We start from the raw sequence: 17762 nt of genomic DNA, 5'->3' as shown, positions 1-17762 counted from the left end.
ATTTGATAAGTTCAGAGCATATCTGTCTATCCTGAGCAGGGGGGATTAGCCCAGGATAATCTGTACGAGTGTGTGTCTGCGTGTGTGTGCGTGTCCCCATATTTTCTTTCTCTTGCTTTAAAATCCACCACACAGTTCTCCCCTTTCCTGTCTCCCTTCCTCCCGCTCTCTGACTCTCTCTCACCCACCTCCTTCTTAACTCACAGTGACAGGCATTTTTGAGTCTTACCTCTTGAGAGAGGAAGGGGATGACTTGGGCGCAGATTGCGTTCAGCCGTTTAACGATCTCCGCCTGCAAGACAGAGAAGTGGGAAGCACACAATTATTTTTTTAATTTGTTTAAATTCTCTAGCAGACAAGAAGGCGTCATCCTGTTCACACAGCCTTCAATTCCTGATTCAGTTTATATCAAAGTAATAGCTCACATAACTTTCATTTCAAGACCTGTTTACTTTGTCACATGAAACTAATAATTTGATGAACATCTCTCATAAACTTGTGTTTAATATCTATTGTGTTTCCTCCAAAACAAATCTCTGGGTGCACGGGAACTTGTGTATTTTAAATGTCAAGAATATTTAGTTAACTCTAACTCAGGAGGTAGAGCAGATTGCTTACAAACTCTAAGTTATGCTATGACAGGATACTGGACAGACAAAGATATCCCTGTAAAGTGTTGTGTGAATGAGGAAAAGCACCGTAAGTCTTAAAAAAAGTGTTGCTAACCAAAGCAGAAAATTCAAGAAATAATATCTGAAAGTTTCATACATTGTGTGTATGCACACCGCTTAGCTTTAAGAAACTCACACACTGCTTGTGCCTTATTTCTGTTTCATAGCTACAACATTATTCACATTCACATTAAACTACAGGAAGACATTTCCATGCAAAAATATAGAGCATCACTATTATCACATATTCAATTCACTAAGCATCTAACCCATAACCAGCATTTTCTAAACAGCAACAACTTTTTTACTAAGCCTACTTTTTGCTAAACCTAATTACCAGGAGTAACCTTATTAGGTACACCAGTTCAACTGCTCATTAAAACAGATTTCTAATCAGCCAATACCACAGAAGCAGCTCAGTGTATATAAGCATGTAAGCACAGTCAACATGTCCTGCTAAAGATCAAACTGAGCATCAGAATTTGGAAGAAAGGTGATTTAAGCTACTTTGAATGTGGCATGGTTGCCATAACCACTTGTTGCAGTAATACAGAAGAGCATCTCTGAATATGCAACATGTCAAACCTTGAAGCAGATCAGCTACAGCAGCAAAAGACCACACTGCATACTACTCGTCGGCTAAGAACAGGAAACTGAGGCTACAGATTGAACAGGCTCACCAAAAGCGGACAATAGAAGCCTGAAAGAGTGTTTCTCACTCATGGTTTTCATGAGTCTCAATTTTCAGCGTAACATTTAGATGACAGGGTTACATATGATGGATCCAACCCTGCCTTGTATCAGTGGTTCAGGCTGCTGGTGGTGTAATGGTATCTGGTACTTTTTCTATATATCTATAAAAGGGGAAGTGCACCAATTCAGCACTGAACTCCTGTAACACTCACAATGTGCATTATTTAAAAAATATCAGAATCAGTGCAGCAGAGTGTCTCTCTTTTTACAAATTCTTCTTTGTCAAATATGCCACGACCGCCAACAATGGACAGTTCACTGCTTTAATCTAAGATTATTGTCCTAGTAGCACTGAAAGAAGTCTTCTGCTGCTAGCCTAAAGCAAATCACGATACAGATTTGTGCTTAGGTCATGTCTTTGTACAGAGATCGCGTTTAATTCCTGAACAAGCCCCAATTTGATATGACCAGACCAGAACAATGGACTAGTAAAGACTTAATATAGATTTGTTTAACTAAGTATAAATCAGAATAATCTGTATTAGTGGTGTAAAACAATATGTAAAGCTACTCATGAAGTGCATGTTGAAAGTTAAAAACAAACCAAAGGGTAATGAATAAAGTTTCAGCCACACTTCAAGGAAGTTGCTCATTGCGTGTCTCTTTGAAGCTGACATCTGTTAACTATAACCCTCTAATGAATTTACTACTAGGTCATATATTAGACTGCATTCTCATTGGTAGTCCCTTCAATCAGTTGCCTGGAAGTTGTCAAAAGTTTATCTTGGGTTCTGCCCAGGTTACTTTGCCAATGGTTTCACCTGGAGTCGCGTGAAATAGCCAAATATTATTCACATTCTATGATTTCTAGTCGCTGCACTGCTTCCAACGTGGGTGCTGCTTCAGAGATGGACACAGTAACTTAGATGAAGTTTAAAGTACCCCTGCAGAACACTGGTCAAGTGGCAAGCCAACTTAGCTCTGCAACATAATGGGGAAAAGCACATACACAATGCACTATCGCTCACAATTCCATAATACTCACCAAGACCTTTAAAGTGACTCTCGTCTGTAACTAATTGGAGTAAACCTTTAAGTACCAGAGGAATGATCACAGCACTTAATTTGAAATAAACTGATAAACTGTGCCTTAACATTTAATGGGTGTTAGAGTCACTTGTAATGACAACCTCTGCAGATTTTTAAAGATATCTGAGAGACAGTTTTCAACAAGATGTAGGCCACTTTAAAAGGCATCATAATTTCATCATATGCCAATCAGAAAGCTATGACATATCCATTTTTCATCTGTAAAGACTGGATGTGTATTTATTTCTATAAATTACAGCAATTATATTTGATTCATTTAAATTCTGCTATGCTAAAGCTAAATGTCTCATTATTGGCCTCAAAAGTCCAACTTTACATTATCAGATTTACTCCTTATCCTTCTACATCCCTGAAAGGTAATTCTCTGCTGTACTCTTTGAGCTTTATTCAGTTTAAGCTAAATGGATGATTTGTAAACATAAACCCAGAGAGAAAGTGGAGTATAGAAAGTGTAATCCTTTGCAGACAGATAAAGGAAAGTGTAACATTTTTGTTGACTTAACACATTAAATTAAGACCCTGGCTACTGAAAAAAAGCAATCAGAGTTTGAGATAATTTCTCCAAGGCCAACACAAATATATAAGTTACAGCCGTAACCTTGCCAAGCACTTGTTTTATGTACATAACCTTGGCAGAGGTGAACTTTGCTCTGGCATCAGTGGTAACAGAGCCCCCAGAGGCAAATATAGGCTTCAGACAGCAGCACAAGCAACGCTGCGGCAGTACGAGACACATAAACACAACCGTGTGCGCAAATACATGCACATGCACATACACACTCCAGCTTCTCTGTATTCATCAGATGTTTTATACTGAGCCCAAGGGCTAGCTTTTAAAGATTACACAGCACTCTCTCTTTCTAGATCAGGTAGAATTTTTTTAACAGGAAATTGCCTGATCCACTGTCCCAAAGGGAGTGCTAGTAGTGCACCTCAAATACAAACGCCAACACAGACAAAAGACTCAGACTCACACAGAACCGCATACTAATGGGTACACAAAGATGAACATCACCTTCTTTGTTTGCAACACTAAGTGCATAAAACTACATAACTGACTATTTCCTCTCGTGATGCCATGAACATCAAAGCCAAATTCACATGTGCCTGCTGGTGACAATTTAAGTTCTAAGTTCTAAACAATATCTCTGTTTCTGTTTAGTAAACTTGAAAGCACATAAATCAATCAAGCACTGAATCAAAGGTAATGGCGAGTAACAGTGTGAATTTATATGCGATTAAACTTGGGTTATTTTATTATTTTTTAACTGGTAATGAACAAAGAAATGGCAATTCATAATGTTAGCTAATTATTTAATAGCTGGTTTGAGCATTATTTCAACTTTTATCATAAACTTTCAACTAACTTTGATAAAAGACGTTTTAGAGCCTGTATAAGGAGACAGTTTGGGTCATTAGGTTGTTAGGGTTGCAATATTAATCACTACCAATTATTAATAGTCGACTGATTGTTAAACATTCAAATAACTCTAACGTTTACAGTATATGAACACTTGATTAATCAGTTTATCTTTAATCTTTAACCCATGACAAAACACTGAGAACAATAAAACCTCCTCCTAATTACTATTTCTCAAAGTGTGCCCTATTTTTGTGACGAGACACATAAACTTGAATAAAAACAAGTAACTGATTGTCAAAACGGAGTGACTAACAAGTCTATTCAAATTCAAATTTGACTAATGATGTGACCCAGAACTTTAGTGAGAACACTTTAATGTTCTGAGAGAGACAATCTCATCTCAGCATTAAAGGACAAGCAGAAATAGTCATTTTTAGAAAAACCACCTCTGTGCCATCTGACCAGAACAGGTCAGATGGACCTGAGCAGACGGTAGAGATGTTTATGAAGTGTAGGGAATCACAGTTATTCAGAAGACAGAAGTTTAGAAAACTGATGCATGGGGTATATATCATTCAGAAACACTGTGCATTTAGTTTGTTAGGTCACTCTAGCAAACAGGATGGAATGACAGGAAATTGGCAAAGAAACAGACGGGAGGGCGTTTTGGCCCATTAAACCATACATAAAGTGGATGAAACCACACTCAAAAAAGGAAAATTGGGTGGTTGTTACATTTATAAAAGTCTAATTTGTAATTTGGACAAAATAATTTCATGTTTCTATGGTAAACCATGTAGGATCTGTATGAAATTCAACAACTTAATTTGTTCTTGTTGAGAAGACATGATATAATCTAGTAAGAGTGGTTAGTTGCCTGGGCTCACAAAATCACATGAGATTTCAAACCACAGGAAACTCACTGGGGTTATAAGAGGCAGACAACTATACACACACCACGTGTATGCTATTGCTATTTATTGTGGTTTAACGTGTCAAGGACAAATGTAAAGAAAATTCTGCATCAAGCCTTGTAATAGCTTTCCTACTTTTGTTAAGCCTGGATTGACAGCTCGGTGGCGCAGTGGTTAGTGCTGTTATGTCACAGCAAGAATATATGCAGTGGGTTCTCTCTAGGTACTCTGGTTTGCTCACATAGTTTAATGTCATACAGTTATTGGGGATAGGTAAATTGTTGATTCTAAATTACCCATAAGTATGAATGTGAGTGCAAATGGTTGTTTGTCTCTGTGTTGTAGCCCTGTGATAGACTGGCGACCTGTCCAAGTGTACTTTGCCTCTTACTTTACGATACAGGCTGGGGCATAACTTCTGGGTTATGCCCTAACATAATGTTAGCCAGACTCTAGACTTTGTTGAACATTATGTAATATGAAGACAACATGTAGTATTTAAGTGACCAAGTAGTATTGGGGTAAAAGTTATTAAATAGTGTTGGAATAAAGTGAGAAAATTGTGAAGGATTAAAATATTCCAAGAGCTCAACTTACTTCATCTAAACATGTTTCAAGCACATTTTATCAACACAGCACAGCACAGGTTTATTGTGCATTTTATGAATAAGTTGTGTTGATTTAACTCAGTTGTTTAAGTTGCTGCCAAAGCAAAACATCTGTGTGCAACCAATGTCCACTATTGAATTAAGTAAATCCTATATGCTCTTTTTTCAGTGCATATATGCAATTCTGCAATCTGAACAAATTATTACAACAAGCTCTAGCAAAGTGTAAAGAGGAAAGGTGCAAGCAAAGGCGAAAGTGCCACAAGACCTGTGGATCAAGGTGAATAAATGTAAGCACTAAGTAAGCAGAGATCTTGACTATCTGGAGGCAGTGTGTAAAAGCCTTTTAACGTATCCATGTGCAGAGGCTATGTTATTTGGATTTTTTAAAGAATACTTAATGCAGGAAATAGTTTCCCCCATTTCTCCCAAAGTCACCATTTAGCAGGCAGCAGCTGTGTCTCGTCTCAATCGTCTAGTCAAACAAAAGTCTATAAAAGCCCTACATGCCAGGTGATGACTAAAAAAATAAGCTAGGACTCAGTAAAAATCGCAAAATTGCCAGTGCAAGGTCTAAAGGAGGTGGACTTGCCCATCACATATCTAAATCTGCCACTGGCTGGAAGCTGACTTTCACATTATTTCAACCAAGGCTGAAGTATGAAGAAATATAATGGCAAAGAAGCAGCACTAGCTCAAGTGAAGATTTTACAAGTTTAGAGTAGAAGCCACAGAAAAGGCATTTATCTAGAAAATATATATATTTTTAAAGTACTCAACCAGGCAGCGTGGATATATAAAACCATATGAAAAAAACAGAAGGACTGCTTCAAAGCGAGCCTATTCACTCTTGAGACTAGGAGACCTGAGGGGTTATTAACTCAAGGGGATTCAGAATAACTTCTTCAGTGTTTACTCTTGATGATTCACTTACAAATCAGAATCAGAATCAGAATACTTTATTGATCCCTGGGGGAAATTATTTTTTGTTACAGTGCTCCATTTTAAACCAACATTAAGACAAGACAGACAATACGCTAACTAAGAATAGTACAATATATACATATATATACATACATACATACATAAGTCACTTATAAATAAATATTTGGAAAAGAAACATGTGTAGTTGTAGCAGCAAACAGTGTGTTAAGTGGATGCGTTGTACGCAAACAGTGTGTTAAGTGGATGCGTTGTACGCAAACAGTGTGTTAAGTGGATGACACTGTGTTAGAAAATACCTTTAAACATATTTGACACTCAACTTTTTATCATTTTTTCATCAGTAGTGCTAAACTTTAGAGCTGAAGTGTCAAACAAAAGGCTCAGGGGCCACAACTTGCTTTCCAAAGACTAATCCAACGGCTTTGTGAAGAGGACATACTGTAACCGTATTTACTGTATGCCCCCCCCCCCACCTATCAATGGCAAACTACATCAAAGCAAACAAGCTCTAGACAAGCAGTCCATTCTTATAATTAAGAGGCAATCTGTGCAAGAAGCTAACAAACCTTTTTCTGTAATTTTACACCTTTGTTTGTTATAATTTGAGCATTTCTTTATCATATAGAAACACTAAGATGTCGTTTTGAAACTGACATTTGTTTTCTTATATTAAAATATCTCAGGGATTAAATGTATAGTTAAACTTCCTTACACTGACAGAAAGCAGAGTTTCACTGCTCCAACCCACTTAACATCAAAGTGGGTTATACGAGGCCCACAATGTAAAATGGGTTTGACATCCCTGCTTTAGACGATGTAAATTAAGAGCCTGCAGTAATCTTTAGGATGGCAAAGGAAGTACACAAAGGAAACCATTTAGTGTCATGTACACCTCAAATTACCTTCTAATGCATAACAAGACGGCATAGAGGACCTAAAACACTGACATTTTAATTTTATATTTAATGTTTATACAGGAAAAACTTGCTGAGCACACATGCCCTTTCTCAGCTAGACTCTTCTTCACATTCACGCACTGGGGAGCTGCTCAGTGTGTATCAGACCCAAGCTAGTTGATGTTCAACTGCCTTACTAAAGGGCGCCTTAAATTTTAGTGCTGAAAATGAAAGCAGGAAAGGAAGACATTCTTTTTTTTTTTTACAGCCAGGAAGTTATTTGGCAATTCTCTATAAGGCTACAATTGAATTTGATTATTGAAACTGTTGGGCATTTTTGTTTCTTAGTAAACAGAGAAAATGCCTAAGGCTACGACATGCTACAAACCCCCAAAAAGTTGTGTATACAATGATTTGTGTATCAAAGAACAAAGACAACATTTGATGTGATGTCTTTGTTCTTTGTTGAAGAACAAAGACATCACATAGTGTAAAACTCACATTTGTTTAAATATATACTTGTTGATGCTTCAGACACATTTCTTCAAAGTTGGATCAGGGACATGTTTACCACTTTGTTTCATCATCTCTTCTTTTTACAGCAGTGTAAAATGTAAAGTGTTTGAGAACTGCAGAGAAAAACTGTTGTAGGTAAGAAAGCAAAATGTTTTCTCTCAAGTTTGTTTTTTCTCTGTCCATCACCGACACGGATTTCAAATCAAATAATCAAGATGTGACTGTTTCAGCTTTAATTCAAGGAGTTTAACAAAAGTACTTTATTACTGGTTTAAAAATTAGAGTAATTTTAATCCACAGTCCCCAGTTTTGAGAGGCTCAAAGGAAATTGGACAAACTAACATAATTTCAAACTTGAGAATTGTTTTTAACAGTCACTCACAACCCCTTGAATTCTAGAAGCCAAAGTAATCATCAAATGCTGTTTTTCCACCTTTGAGATGCTCTGCAAGGCCTTTTATATAACTGCCTTCAGCTGCTGCTTGTTTGTGGGTCTTTCGGTCTTTAGTTTAGGGGAGCCTTGCTTGAATTAATCTTGACTTCATCTGTCCAGAGATTACTGTCCACAGCTGTGCAGGGTCATTTCAATGTTTTCTGGAAAAGTCTAATCTGACCTTCTTCTTCTTAAACACAACAAGTGATTTGCACTGTAGACAGTTATACTACTTAAGGTGTCCCTTGCTTTTGGAGTGTGACAGTAAAACACCAAAACAACACCTCCTCAAAAGTGTTTTTGACTTGGAGAGATGTTATTAGGGGTTTTTCTCAACCAAGCAAAGAATCTGTGATCATCCATTTTAACTGGCTTACGAGGACTCTGGGGCTTTTTGATGTTGCTAAGCTGGCCAGTGGATTTCTGCTTTTTAAGAAAGTACCAGATTGTTCTTTTGACACTCATAACATTATTATCTCTCTAATAGGTTTATTTAGTTTTTTCACCCTAATTATGGTCACCTTTACCTCCATCACAACCGTTTGGACCTCAATTCGTGCAAAGCTACAAAAAGTGGAATTTAGTCAATTCCACGACTTAAAGCTGAAGCGCTGCACTGTAAATACATTGTCTGATTTAGAATCCAATGTGGTGATGTAGAGATGCAAAAATGACACAAAAAAATGCCACTGTCCAAAAGCTTATAGATGTAACTGTGTATAAGCATTTATTTTGAAAGATTTCAAAGTTACAACATCACTTGTAAAGATGCAGATCTTCCCTAACAACTCCAAGCAACATCTGGAAGAACTGACCCAAAGATATTGGCATCCGAACAGAAACAAAAGCACCAGAGCGGAAAAGTAAATGGAGGTGTTTTTCCATGAGGCAACACAACCAATTTCAGGTGACATTTTACATCAATGGCAAAATATTGTGTCTGCCGGCCAGAGTGCAGGGATGTCAGGCCGTTCGGCCAACACGTCTTTTCACCCTGAAGAGACCAAAGCAAAAAAAGCAAGGCTCCCTTTTTTCCCCAAAAAAATGTCCTGCAGTTCGTGCAAACCTGGAGAATTTGTTTCTGCAATGATCAGGGCCCAGCTCTAACACGCAGTATTCACCTTGTTGACAAAAATAAGAAACAACTGGCCAGAGATTGCACTGAGGTTGGGACTCAAACTAAGTCAATCTATGGAGCCTTTTGCTAGTTAAGAGTCTGCAGTCACATAAAACAGCAGCAACCCCTGAGATCATGGGTACTGGATTTTTCTTTGAACCTGTATGTGAGTCGCTGCAGAAATGTTCTACCAGTTAAAAAAAAAAGAGAAAATATCTTTCATCAGTAGCTTTGCAACATCAAACTTCAACAATACAGAGAAAATGCAACTAATGGTGTGATCTTCCTGAGCTATTGAATTTCATGACCACAAAAATTGACTTCTGCAGAAATTCTTACTTATTATTTCATTATTTGCCAGAAATAATCCACTTGTTATCGGTTTTCTTTAAAAAAAATCTCTTTGTGATAATGGGGTGGTAACTAAGCTCGTGACAGAGAAAACGTGTTCTGTTTTGTTTTTTTAGTTGAATTGTTATCCAAAAGAGTAATAAGAAGAAGAAGAATATGAGAGGAAAAACAGCCCCATAAGCCCCACTTTAACTCCTAACAAAAAAGAAATTAGATCAGGCAAGAGCCCTGGAGTCAGATTGGGTCAGAAAGAAGATCAAATGTCCATCTCCCCTGTGGAGCTTTGTAAGCACCACATCAGCACCACTTTTCACCACCAGCTAATACACCTAATGGACCCCACCATATAAAGGCTACTCTCTCTTGTGACTCTGTATGTGTGTGTATGTGGGTGGGTGTGTGTAAGAAACAGCTAGATCAGTGGAGAAAAACAGAGAAGAAAAACAAAGGGTGCTATACAGACAGGTTACAAACAGTTCAAAGGAAAGGAGCACTTAATGTAAAGTTTTCCTTCCATCTTTCAGTCTGACATGTGCGCCCCTTTCGTGCACTCCTCCCTTTAACTGACAGCATAAAAATGTCTCAGCTTCATGTTTGAATGAGCACCCCGGTCATATTTGCTTTACTTACTGGGTTTGGCCAATTAACATTTACATATTACTTTCAAGTCTGAACTGCGTGAAATCAGGATATGCACAAACTCACAGCAGTGCATGTCTCTGCCTGACTGTATTTTGTCCAGCTCACTAAATGCATGCCTGTTTTGCAGAATGTCCCGAATAGCAGCAGCACGTGTGTGATAACATAACTAAAAAACTTAATTTCTTAAGTGCAATTCGTTTGAGACATTTATGATTTTGTAGAGCAACCTCTCTCTCTCTCAGAGATTATGGCAGTGGTGGTGGGATACAGGTTTCTTTCATACACACAAACTAAGACCCTGCCTTACAATAGAGAAGAGAACCAAACATTCAAAAGCCTGATTAATTTTCACCAGACCAATACTGACAAGGCTCATTGCCACATGTATAAATCTTTTTGTTCCCCCCAATTACGTGGCTTTCTCTGTTGCCGTAAAATAATGTCTACATGCAGCCTAGTTTCAGATGAATTGTGTAGGTGTTATAAGATTGACATACCTACACATAATAAAAATACTCACACAAAAAAATTCAGGTCAACTTTTACAGAATGGAAGCCCTGAACAAGCTATATACTGAAAAACGTGGAACAACAATCGTTCATTCCTCAACATAAAAGAGGGAATGGAAGTGAAAATGGCTTTTTCTGGAGCTGACTTGGATTGTGAACTCTCTGCTGTTATTACCACACAGTTATTGTTTCTAGGCCTTAAATTCGACACCCTCCCACCCTAGGACCCATGCATTAGGTAGTGTTGTATTTTTAATAAGTTTTTAGCTAATGCATGTAATAAATCAACTATTATCATTAATTATTTTTCACAATTGAAAAAACATCCCCACAGCATTAGTAAAGATTAAAAAGGTAAAGAAAAGAGTTTAATTTAACTTGTGTTTATGTTCCTTAAGCATGGCAGACTAAATCATTTGCCTCTCCTCTCTCCTCACACTAGCAGCAGATAATGTCATGACATGAACCTGAAGTGAACTGTTAACCTCACCAACACCAGGTCTTCCTGCTTTTCTGGTTGAAACCCAACTTTGCATCTTGTGCAGCTCCTGTGGTTACTGTGGTACTACACTTTTTCACCATCAAATATGAATTTTACTGTAAAAATACTGTTACATAGTGAAATTTAGGATTGAACAGATGATCTTTTTAACTATGTATATGAAAGTTTTACACTTTATAAATACTTACTGATTTAAATTGCAAATACTGTCACTTTGTATTACAGTGCTGCCATCCTGTAGTGGTTTACACATTTGTCTAATAAGGCAAAAGATCCCTGGTTTGAGCCGGGCTCGATGTCCTTTCTGACACAACCTGGCATGAAAATCTGCAAAATCAAACACGTGGAACAACCTGCTGTGGCAACACCTTGTAAATAAGGGAGTAGCTTTACTGTAGTTTTATATTACTAACTTAATGTTGTTCTCAATGCATTTCTAAAATCCCAAATTCAAAGTACCACTGGAACACTATGTGACCAAAATCCTCAAATCGAAATAAATGGCTCCCTGTCTGCACCAGTAAAATGAGCTGTCAGACCTCATTGAAATCGCTGCCAGTCTTCAGTATCAAAACGTCTTATTACTTCCTTCTTTTACCACTTTCTCATCCCTTCTCCTACCCATTTTCTCCTCGTCCTTCACTTTCTTTATTTCTCTTTCAGCTTTGTTAATTTGCAATTGATTAGCTGTCCTCTCAGTCAGCTCAGTCCCATGCTCGACATCCCTCGTACCCTCCTCCCTCCTTATCCCTCGCCCCCCTTCCCCTTGCCTCACAGCCTATCCTCTCTTCCATCCGCGAGTCAATTTCTCTTTAACGAGCATTGGTACATTTCACTCCCCGGGCACCGGGGCCCTTCTGTGTAAATAAAACACAGAGCAGAGTCAAAAATCAATGGGCCTATTACCCTCCGAAAATGCTAAACAAGCAAAATTAGCGACTCGCTTGGTGGTGGAGGCCTTAATGTCCTCCGCCCTCCCCTTCCGACCCTCAGCATCACCACCACCAGCCCCCCTCTCTTCAATCTCAGCATCCACTCAACAAGCCACATACTTTGTATCATCATATTGAATGCCATGGATAGAAAACACATATTTAAGCCTGGGCATGTTGGTGTAATACTCAAAATCATTTGCTTCCAAAAGTCTCTCCCTCACACAAGGACAAAACGTGCACCGCACACTGCTGGCAGAGATGAGGGATTCACTCTTCTGAGAGAAATCATTGGGCACCACACGGAGCTACAGGCCACATTTAACCGCTTTTTATTTTGCCTGCCTTGCCCATATAAACACAGCACACGCACACACAAACAGCAGCAGCCAGCAGGAATTTATAGTAGGGATCCCATATTTTATCAGACGAGTCTGATTAGTGTGGCAGTAAAAAGCTGCACGTGTGTCCAACATTTGCACGCAGAAATACACACGCGTACTGACAGAAACAAACACTAGAGCACACACAAGTAAATGTCTACATTGTAGGAGCACACGCACAATGTGAACAAATACACAAATAGTGCACACAAAACTAAATAAACAACGAAAGTGTGCCTACAGACAAACACAGACCAACACACACAATCACACACGTGTGCACACACACACACACACACAGAGTAAACATGTACAGTATGTACAGGCTGTTAAACATACACACACACGCGCGCATGCACACACACAGCAAAGCAAACACATGGTATAGATACAGAAAACACACACACACACACACACACACACACAGAAAGACAAAGGCCAACAATTTATCACTTCCATTCTCTCTCACACACACACATACGCACGCACACACAGCCACACACACTACACACACCATTTGTCTGGAAATGAATGTGTAGCTGGTTAGCTGTGGTTCATTTATCCTGGCAGCTGATGTGTGGTTAACAGAGACATTTATGCTAATGACCTTCTGTGTTTAAAAAAGGCAGCAATAATGTAAAGGCTCGTTAAAGGCCAAATCCTCGTTCGCTTGAGTCATTTTTCAGCCCATTTTCTTGTTCAATTAAACTGATGAAATTATTATTCGCATGTGAAATGACTATTCAACCTCACGAGGCAACCGACCGCTCGAAAATAGAACAGGGGACAAATGGATCAAATTCTTAAATGTTGGTGGCTGATGTTCTGGCCTCATCCTGGGCTGCTCCCGTTTCACTATGACTCTTTACAATGATTCAGAAAGTTGCTAAATGTGTGCCGTGAAGGGAGTTTTTTTTTATGTGTAACTCATTTCTCAAGTTGGGAATTCTAATCCTATTTTAGAAAATCCCAAGCAATAAGAATAACATCATTTTGTGTGTAAATATCAACATATTGATAATGTAACTTGTTTTATGTTGGAAATGCCACTTTTTCAGAGCACTTTGTAAACTGATAGCAGTCTTTGACATCCAGAAAAAGCAATAACTATACTTCGGAAAATCAGCTGCGTTATCTGTATTATGGAAGCACATGACCCTTCGCTGTCAAAGAAAATGGTGAAAGAGAAAAGGTAAAGACCTCAAAAATATTCTTCCAGAATATTACCAGCATGCTGGGACATTTTAAAAACTGAGATATGTCAGTCCTCTGCTTAAAAGCCGTCCTATGTAATGGCATGAATAAATTAAAGTGCCTCCAAGTTTGCTGGACTTTGCCCAGTGAGATATTTAGAATTTAAAAGCACTTACAAATTGGAATAAAAGTCCCATTTCCATTTGCATTCCTTTTGTCACACAGTACAGCGTGGTTTACGTCAGATGTTTTGTTTTGTTGGGGTTTTTTTTCCTTTTCATCATTTGAGTAAAAACATCTCTTACCTGCTTGTGCATCTCGATGTTCAGCCCGTATGACATTTCGTAGTACTGAAAGATAAAAGCAAGGTCGATCAAACATGTCTTCTCTGTTCCTCTTTTTTCTCTCTCACACACACACACAGACACACACACACAGACACACACACACAGACACACACACACACACACACTAATAAAATACTAATGGCAACACATGAAGTAAGCTGTCTCACCATGACATAGTGCCTCTGCATCTCAGTTTTCTCACTGGCCAGTTTCTCACATTCCAATTTCAGACTGCGAGACAGATAGAAAATGTTTTGTTAGCACGTGTCACCATCAAACACACAGCAAGCTGCATCCATGCCACACGCAAACACATGATCAAAAGTAAAACCAAAAGACCAAAAATCTTTTCTGACTTCTGACTTCTAACTGACTTATTTTGTAGGGAGTGGATAAAAGAGGATGAGCGAGAATGAAACAAGACTTTAGCAAACTGAAAGCAGAGATGATACTTGCACTATACTGCGCAGGCAAGTCACTGCATCCTGCCACTTTAAATTTGCATTTCTAAATATGAGAGCTACAAAAGAAAGACAAATAAGTTGTTTGGAATTCAGCAATTTCCTCTGCAGACACAGGCACTTACTCAGCAGGTGTAGTGCAGTAATTAATGGATCGATGGACAACCACACAAACCTCATCATATATTCTTATAGTGCGAGTAAAAGCCTAAACTGCAACATCAACAGAAAAAGCAACCATAACATTAGGATCCATTTTGCGGAAAAGCTTAACTCTTTTGTGTCTGCCAGTGTGTCGCTCCTCATGAAGTTTTTGTGCATCTTTTAAGAAGGAACTCATCGGGTTTATATCATCATCAAAACCTTTGCGTGTACACGTCAATCACAGCAATGTAAAACATGAAAAGAAATGAGAAATTTCAACATTTGCTTAAATATAAATGCTGAAATCAGCTGAAAATCTGGGGCATTGCCAGACTTTAAATGTTTAATACCTCAACTTTATTTAAGTTTGATGATGACGGTGTCCTCTTCTTTATTTGTACTCTAAGGTTGGGGAATATTCTCAAAGAGATTCATTGTTTTAGTAAGGTCCATAACATGTTTACATTTCTTCTAAATAAGAACTACCGTAATAATAAATACTAATAAATTCATCCTTAAAAAACATGAAACATGTGGGACCACAGTAATTCTTATTGTAGCGTATTCCCAGAGTATGTCTGACTCACTGCTATTTTAAAAAATGAATAAATAAAATCTGATCAGCGCCACCCTCGTTTTAGATTTCAGTGGAACGAAAGAGTTTGATCTGTGCGGCTGTAGCATTAAGCATGCAGCGCACCATTCAGCCAGTTCAGCCTCAGGACTGGCCAACAAACTGGACCACTGGTTCATCTCACCAGGTGATTGGGTAATAATTATGAGGTGGCCAGAAGTGGGTTATTATTATGCATTGGTATTGTGCCTGTGGTTCAGCCCTGAGCAATGTATTTCACACTTCATCATGTCAGGTAAAAAAGTATTTCACACCACTTGCACTTGCAGAGAGAGAGAGAGAGAGAGAGAGAGAGAGAGAGAGAGAGAGAGATGTGCATGCATGCAAAGGTTGATGGGGGTTTACCCGTGGTTAGTCACTAGTAATAGATGGACCTTGGACAAATAGAGGCTACCACTGTTTTAGCTGCATATGGTGCATTTGAGAGGAATAGCAATATAACATCCCTGAATATAAATGTCAAACTCAACATACTGTATTTCTTAATAGAAACTTAAATTTAAAAAATACATTTCTGTCTTGTATTTCATGTTCTTGCATCACACATTTCCCTAATAATTTGGTCATACTTCGTGACTCATACATGACTAGTACACAGCAGCACAGAACTCGACCATTTCTTTAACACTATCTCGGGTTTTTCGTTTTACAGTGAGTCAATCCACAGTCAATCAATCAATTAATTCTTTTAGATTTATTATTTCTTTAGTTAGCATTTTCTGTGTGTGGATGGGGGGGGGTCACTAGTATAAGCTCCTGATATCCAAGGTGACTTAGGAAAACTGGTTTCAACTGACCAAAAGTGCAAGAACCAAAAGGTAATTACGAGGAAAAAAAATATTATAGGTAACATTTAATAATCTAAAACCAAACGTATGTATTAATTATTAATTGTGCATTTTACATGTAAACATTTTTTAACATTTAATTTTTTTAATTCCAGCTATTAAAGTGATTAATTAACCCACTAATTACTTCTAATGCGCACTCAGAACAACAGGGATCAAATTCGCAATCGCTTCTATTGTGGGGAATGCAGAACGGTTCGTAAGTTTACTGCCGTTCTGGCTGACGAGCTGATGTTTCAGTGCAGCCCAAATGTCATGCTCGTATCCGAAATCCTACCTGTGATACTGCGCCTGCAGGAACTGGAACTCCTCCTTGATCCGGTCGCAGGACTCGGTGACAGTGAACTTGAACGGCTGTCCCGGCTGATGAGGGACCTCAATCCAAAGCAAACAGCGTGCGAAGGAAGAAAGGAAGAACTGAGCCACCAAAGTTCAGCGTCACGACACACACACAGGCAGGACTGTAGCTGACAATAGGCCTCTGTGATAAGGATGGCCTTTTTGGTTTCACTCAGTCTCCTTACACGTTAACTCACGCACACTCAGAGACACACATGCAGCTGTGGCAGTTTGACAATGAGCGCAATTGTCCGTGAGAGCGCGCAGTGGCACGGAAACTTGATCTAAACTGATTACGCATCAGGCGCGACTGTTAATCTGCGCTGTTTTGACACACTGCTCTTACCGCTACTGTTCTGTACTTACCGGATGCCGCGCCGGGGGGTACATCTTGCTCAGATCTCGAATCATTGAAAATGTATTGCAATGTTCATCCAGAAAAACACGAAAACAAAGTGTGTGAGAACCGAGCTTTCTCCGTGCGTAAAAAGTCAGTCAGTGGCTGGTTTGCGGGCTAAATGCAGGTTCCGCGAAGAGTGGAGACATCCTCGGACCTTTGGCTGACCAGAGACAGCAAGACAGTAATTCAAAAGTCCATTCAGCGTAATAATAAAAGCAAAAATTTTCTCAGTCTTTTCCAAAATCTTCAGCACCTTATTCTAAGCGCTTAACGCTCTCCTTCTGAACTAACAACAAATCCTCTATCTTCTCAGATTTCTCACAGAAAACATTAAAATCTCGCACACCATGACCCTACTTGTCTGCGAGTACGCTTCTCCACAGCGTCCCGTTGTCACGCGTTCATTGGTTTATTTCCTACAGTCTCCGTTAAAGGTTTGCATCCTCATTCAGCACCCGCCGACCGACCACCTCTCCGACTACAGCAGCCTGCCTCCGCGACGCCAAATTTAGAAGCAACCAGTCGTACGAGCTTAATTACATATTCACTACAATTACAAGGACCCGTAGCACGACGTCGGGACGTGTAGTTTAATTCATATTAGTCGATAATAAGCCCTACAGATGTGCGTCTGCTGTAAAGAACTACAACTTCCCAGCTCCTTCGCGAAACCCCCAAAGCCAATGGTGTGTGGTCCGAGGGAGGAGCGGCCATTAAAGCCAGCCAATAGCGACAGAAAAGTATACACGCTCCGTTGCACCCCCCTGCCAATCATCTATAAACTATCCAATCACATCCAGCAAGACGCG

General features: G+C 39.0%; 1 protein-coding gene across 3 annotated transcripts in view; it reads right to left on the bottom strand.

The window, feature by feature from the left end:
- The window catches only part of LOC113033510 (transducin-like enhancer protein 4), a 44154-nt gene extending 26617 nt beyond the window's left edge, over window positions 1–17537 (bottom strand). For 2 of the 3 annotated variants that reach the window (XM_026187369.2, XM_026187372.2), the window contains exons 1-5: window positions 16920–17537; window positions 16492–16589; window positions 14295–14358; window positions 14086–14130; window positions 230–292 (exon numbers count right to left, since the gene is read on the bottom strand). In XM_026187369.2, coding sequence (XP_026043154.1) covers window positions 230–292; window positions 14086–14130; window positions 14295–14358; window positions 16492–16589; window positions 16920–16964 — 315 coding nt within the window. In that variant the 5' untranslated portion in view covers window positions 16965–17537. The remainder of the gene's footprint in view (window positions 1–229; window positions 293–14085; window positions 14131–14294; window positions 14359–16491; window positions 16590–16919) is intronic. The other variant, XM_026187367.2, reaches the window with a different exon arrangement.
- Between the last annotated feature and the right edge of the window lie 225 nt (window positions 17538–17762).

The sequence above is a fragment of the Astatotilapia calliptera genome, chromosome 12 (genome assembly GCF_964374335.1).
Source record: "Astatotilapia calliptera chromosome 12, fAstCal68.1, whole genome shotgun sequence".
Lineage (NCBI taxonomy): Eukaryota > Metazoa > Chordata > Actinopteri > Cichliformes > Cichlidae > Astatotilapia > Astatotilapia calliptera.
The sequence above is the reverse complement of the archived record's forward strand: the minus strand, read 5'-3'. Positions and strand labels throughout refer to the sequence as shown.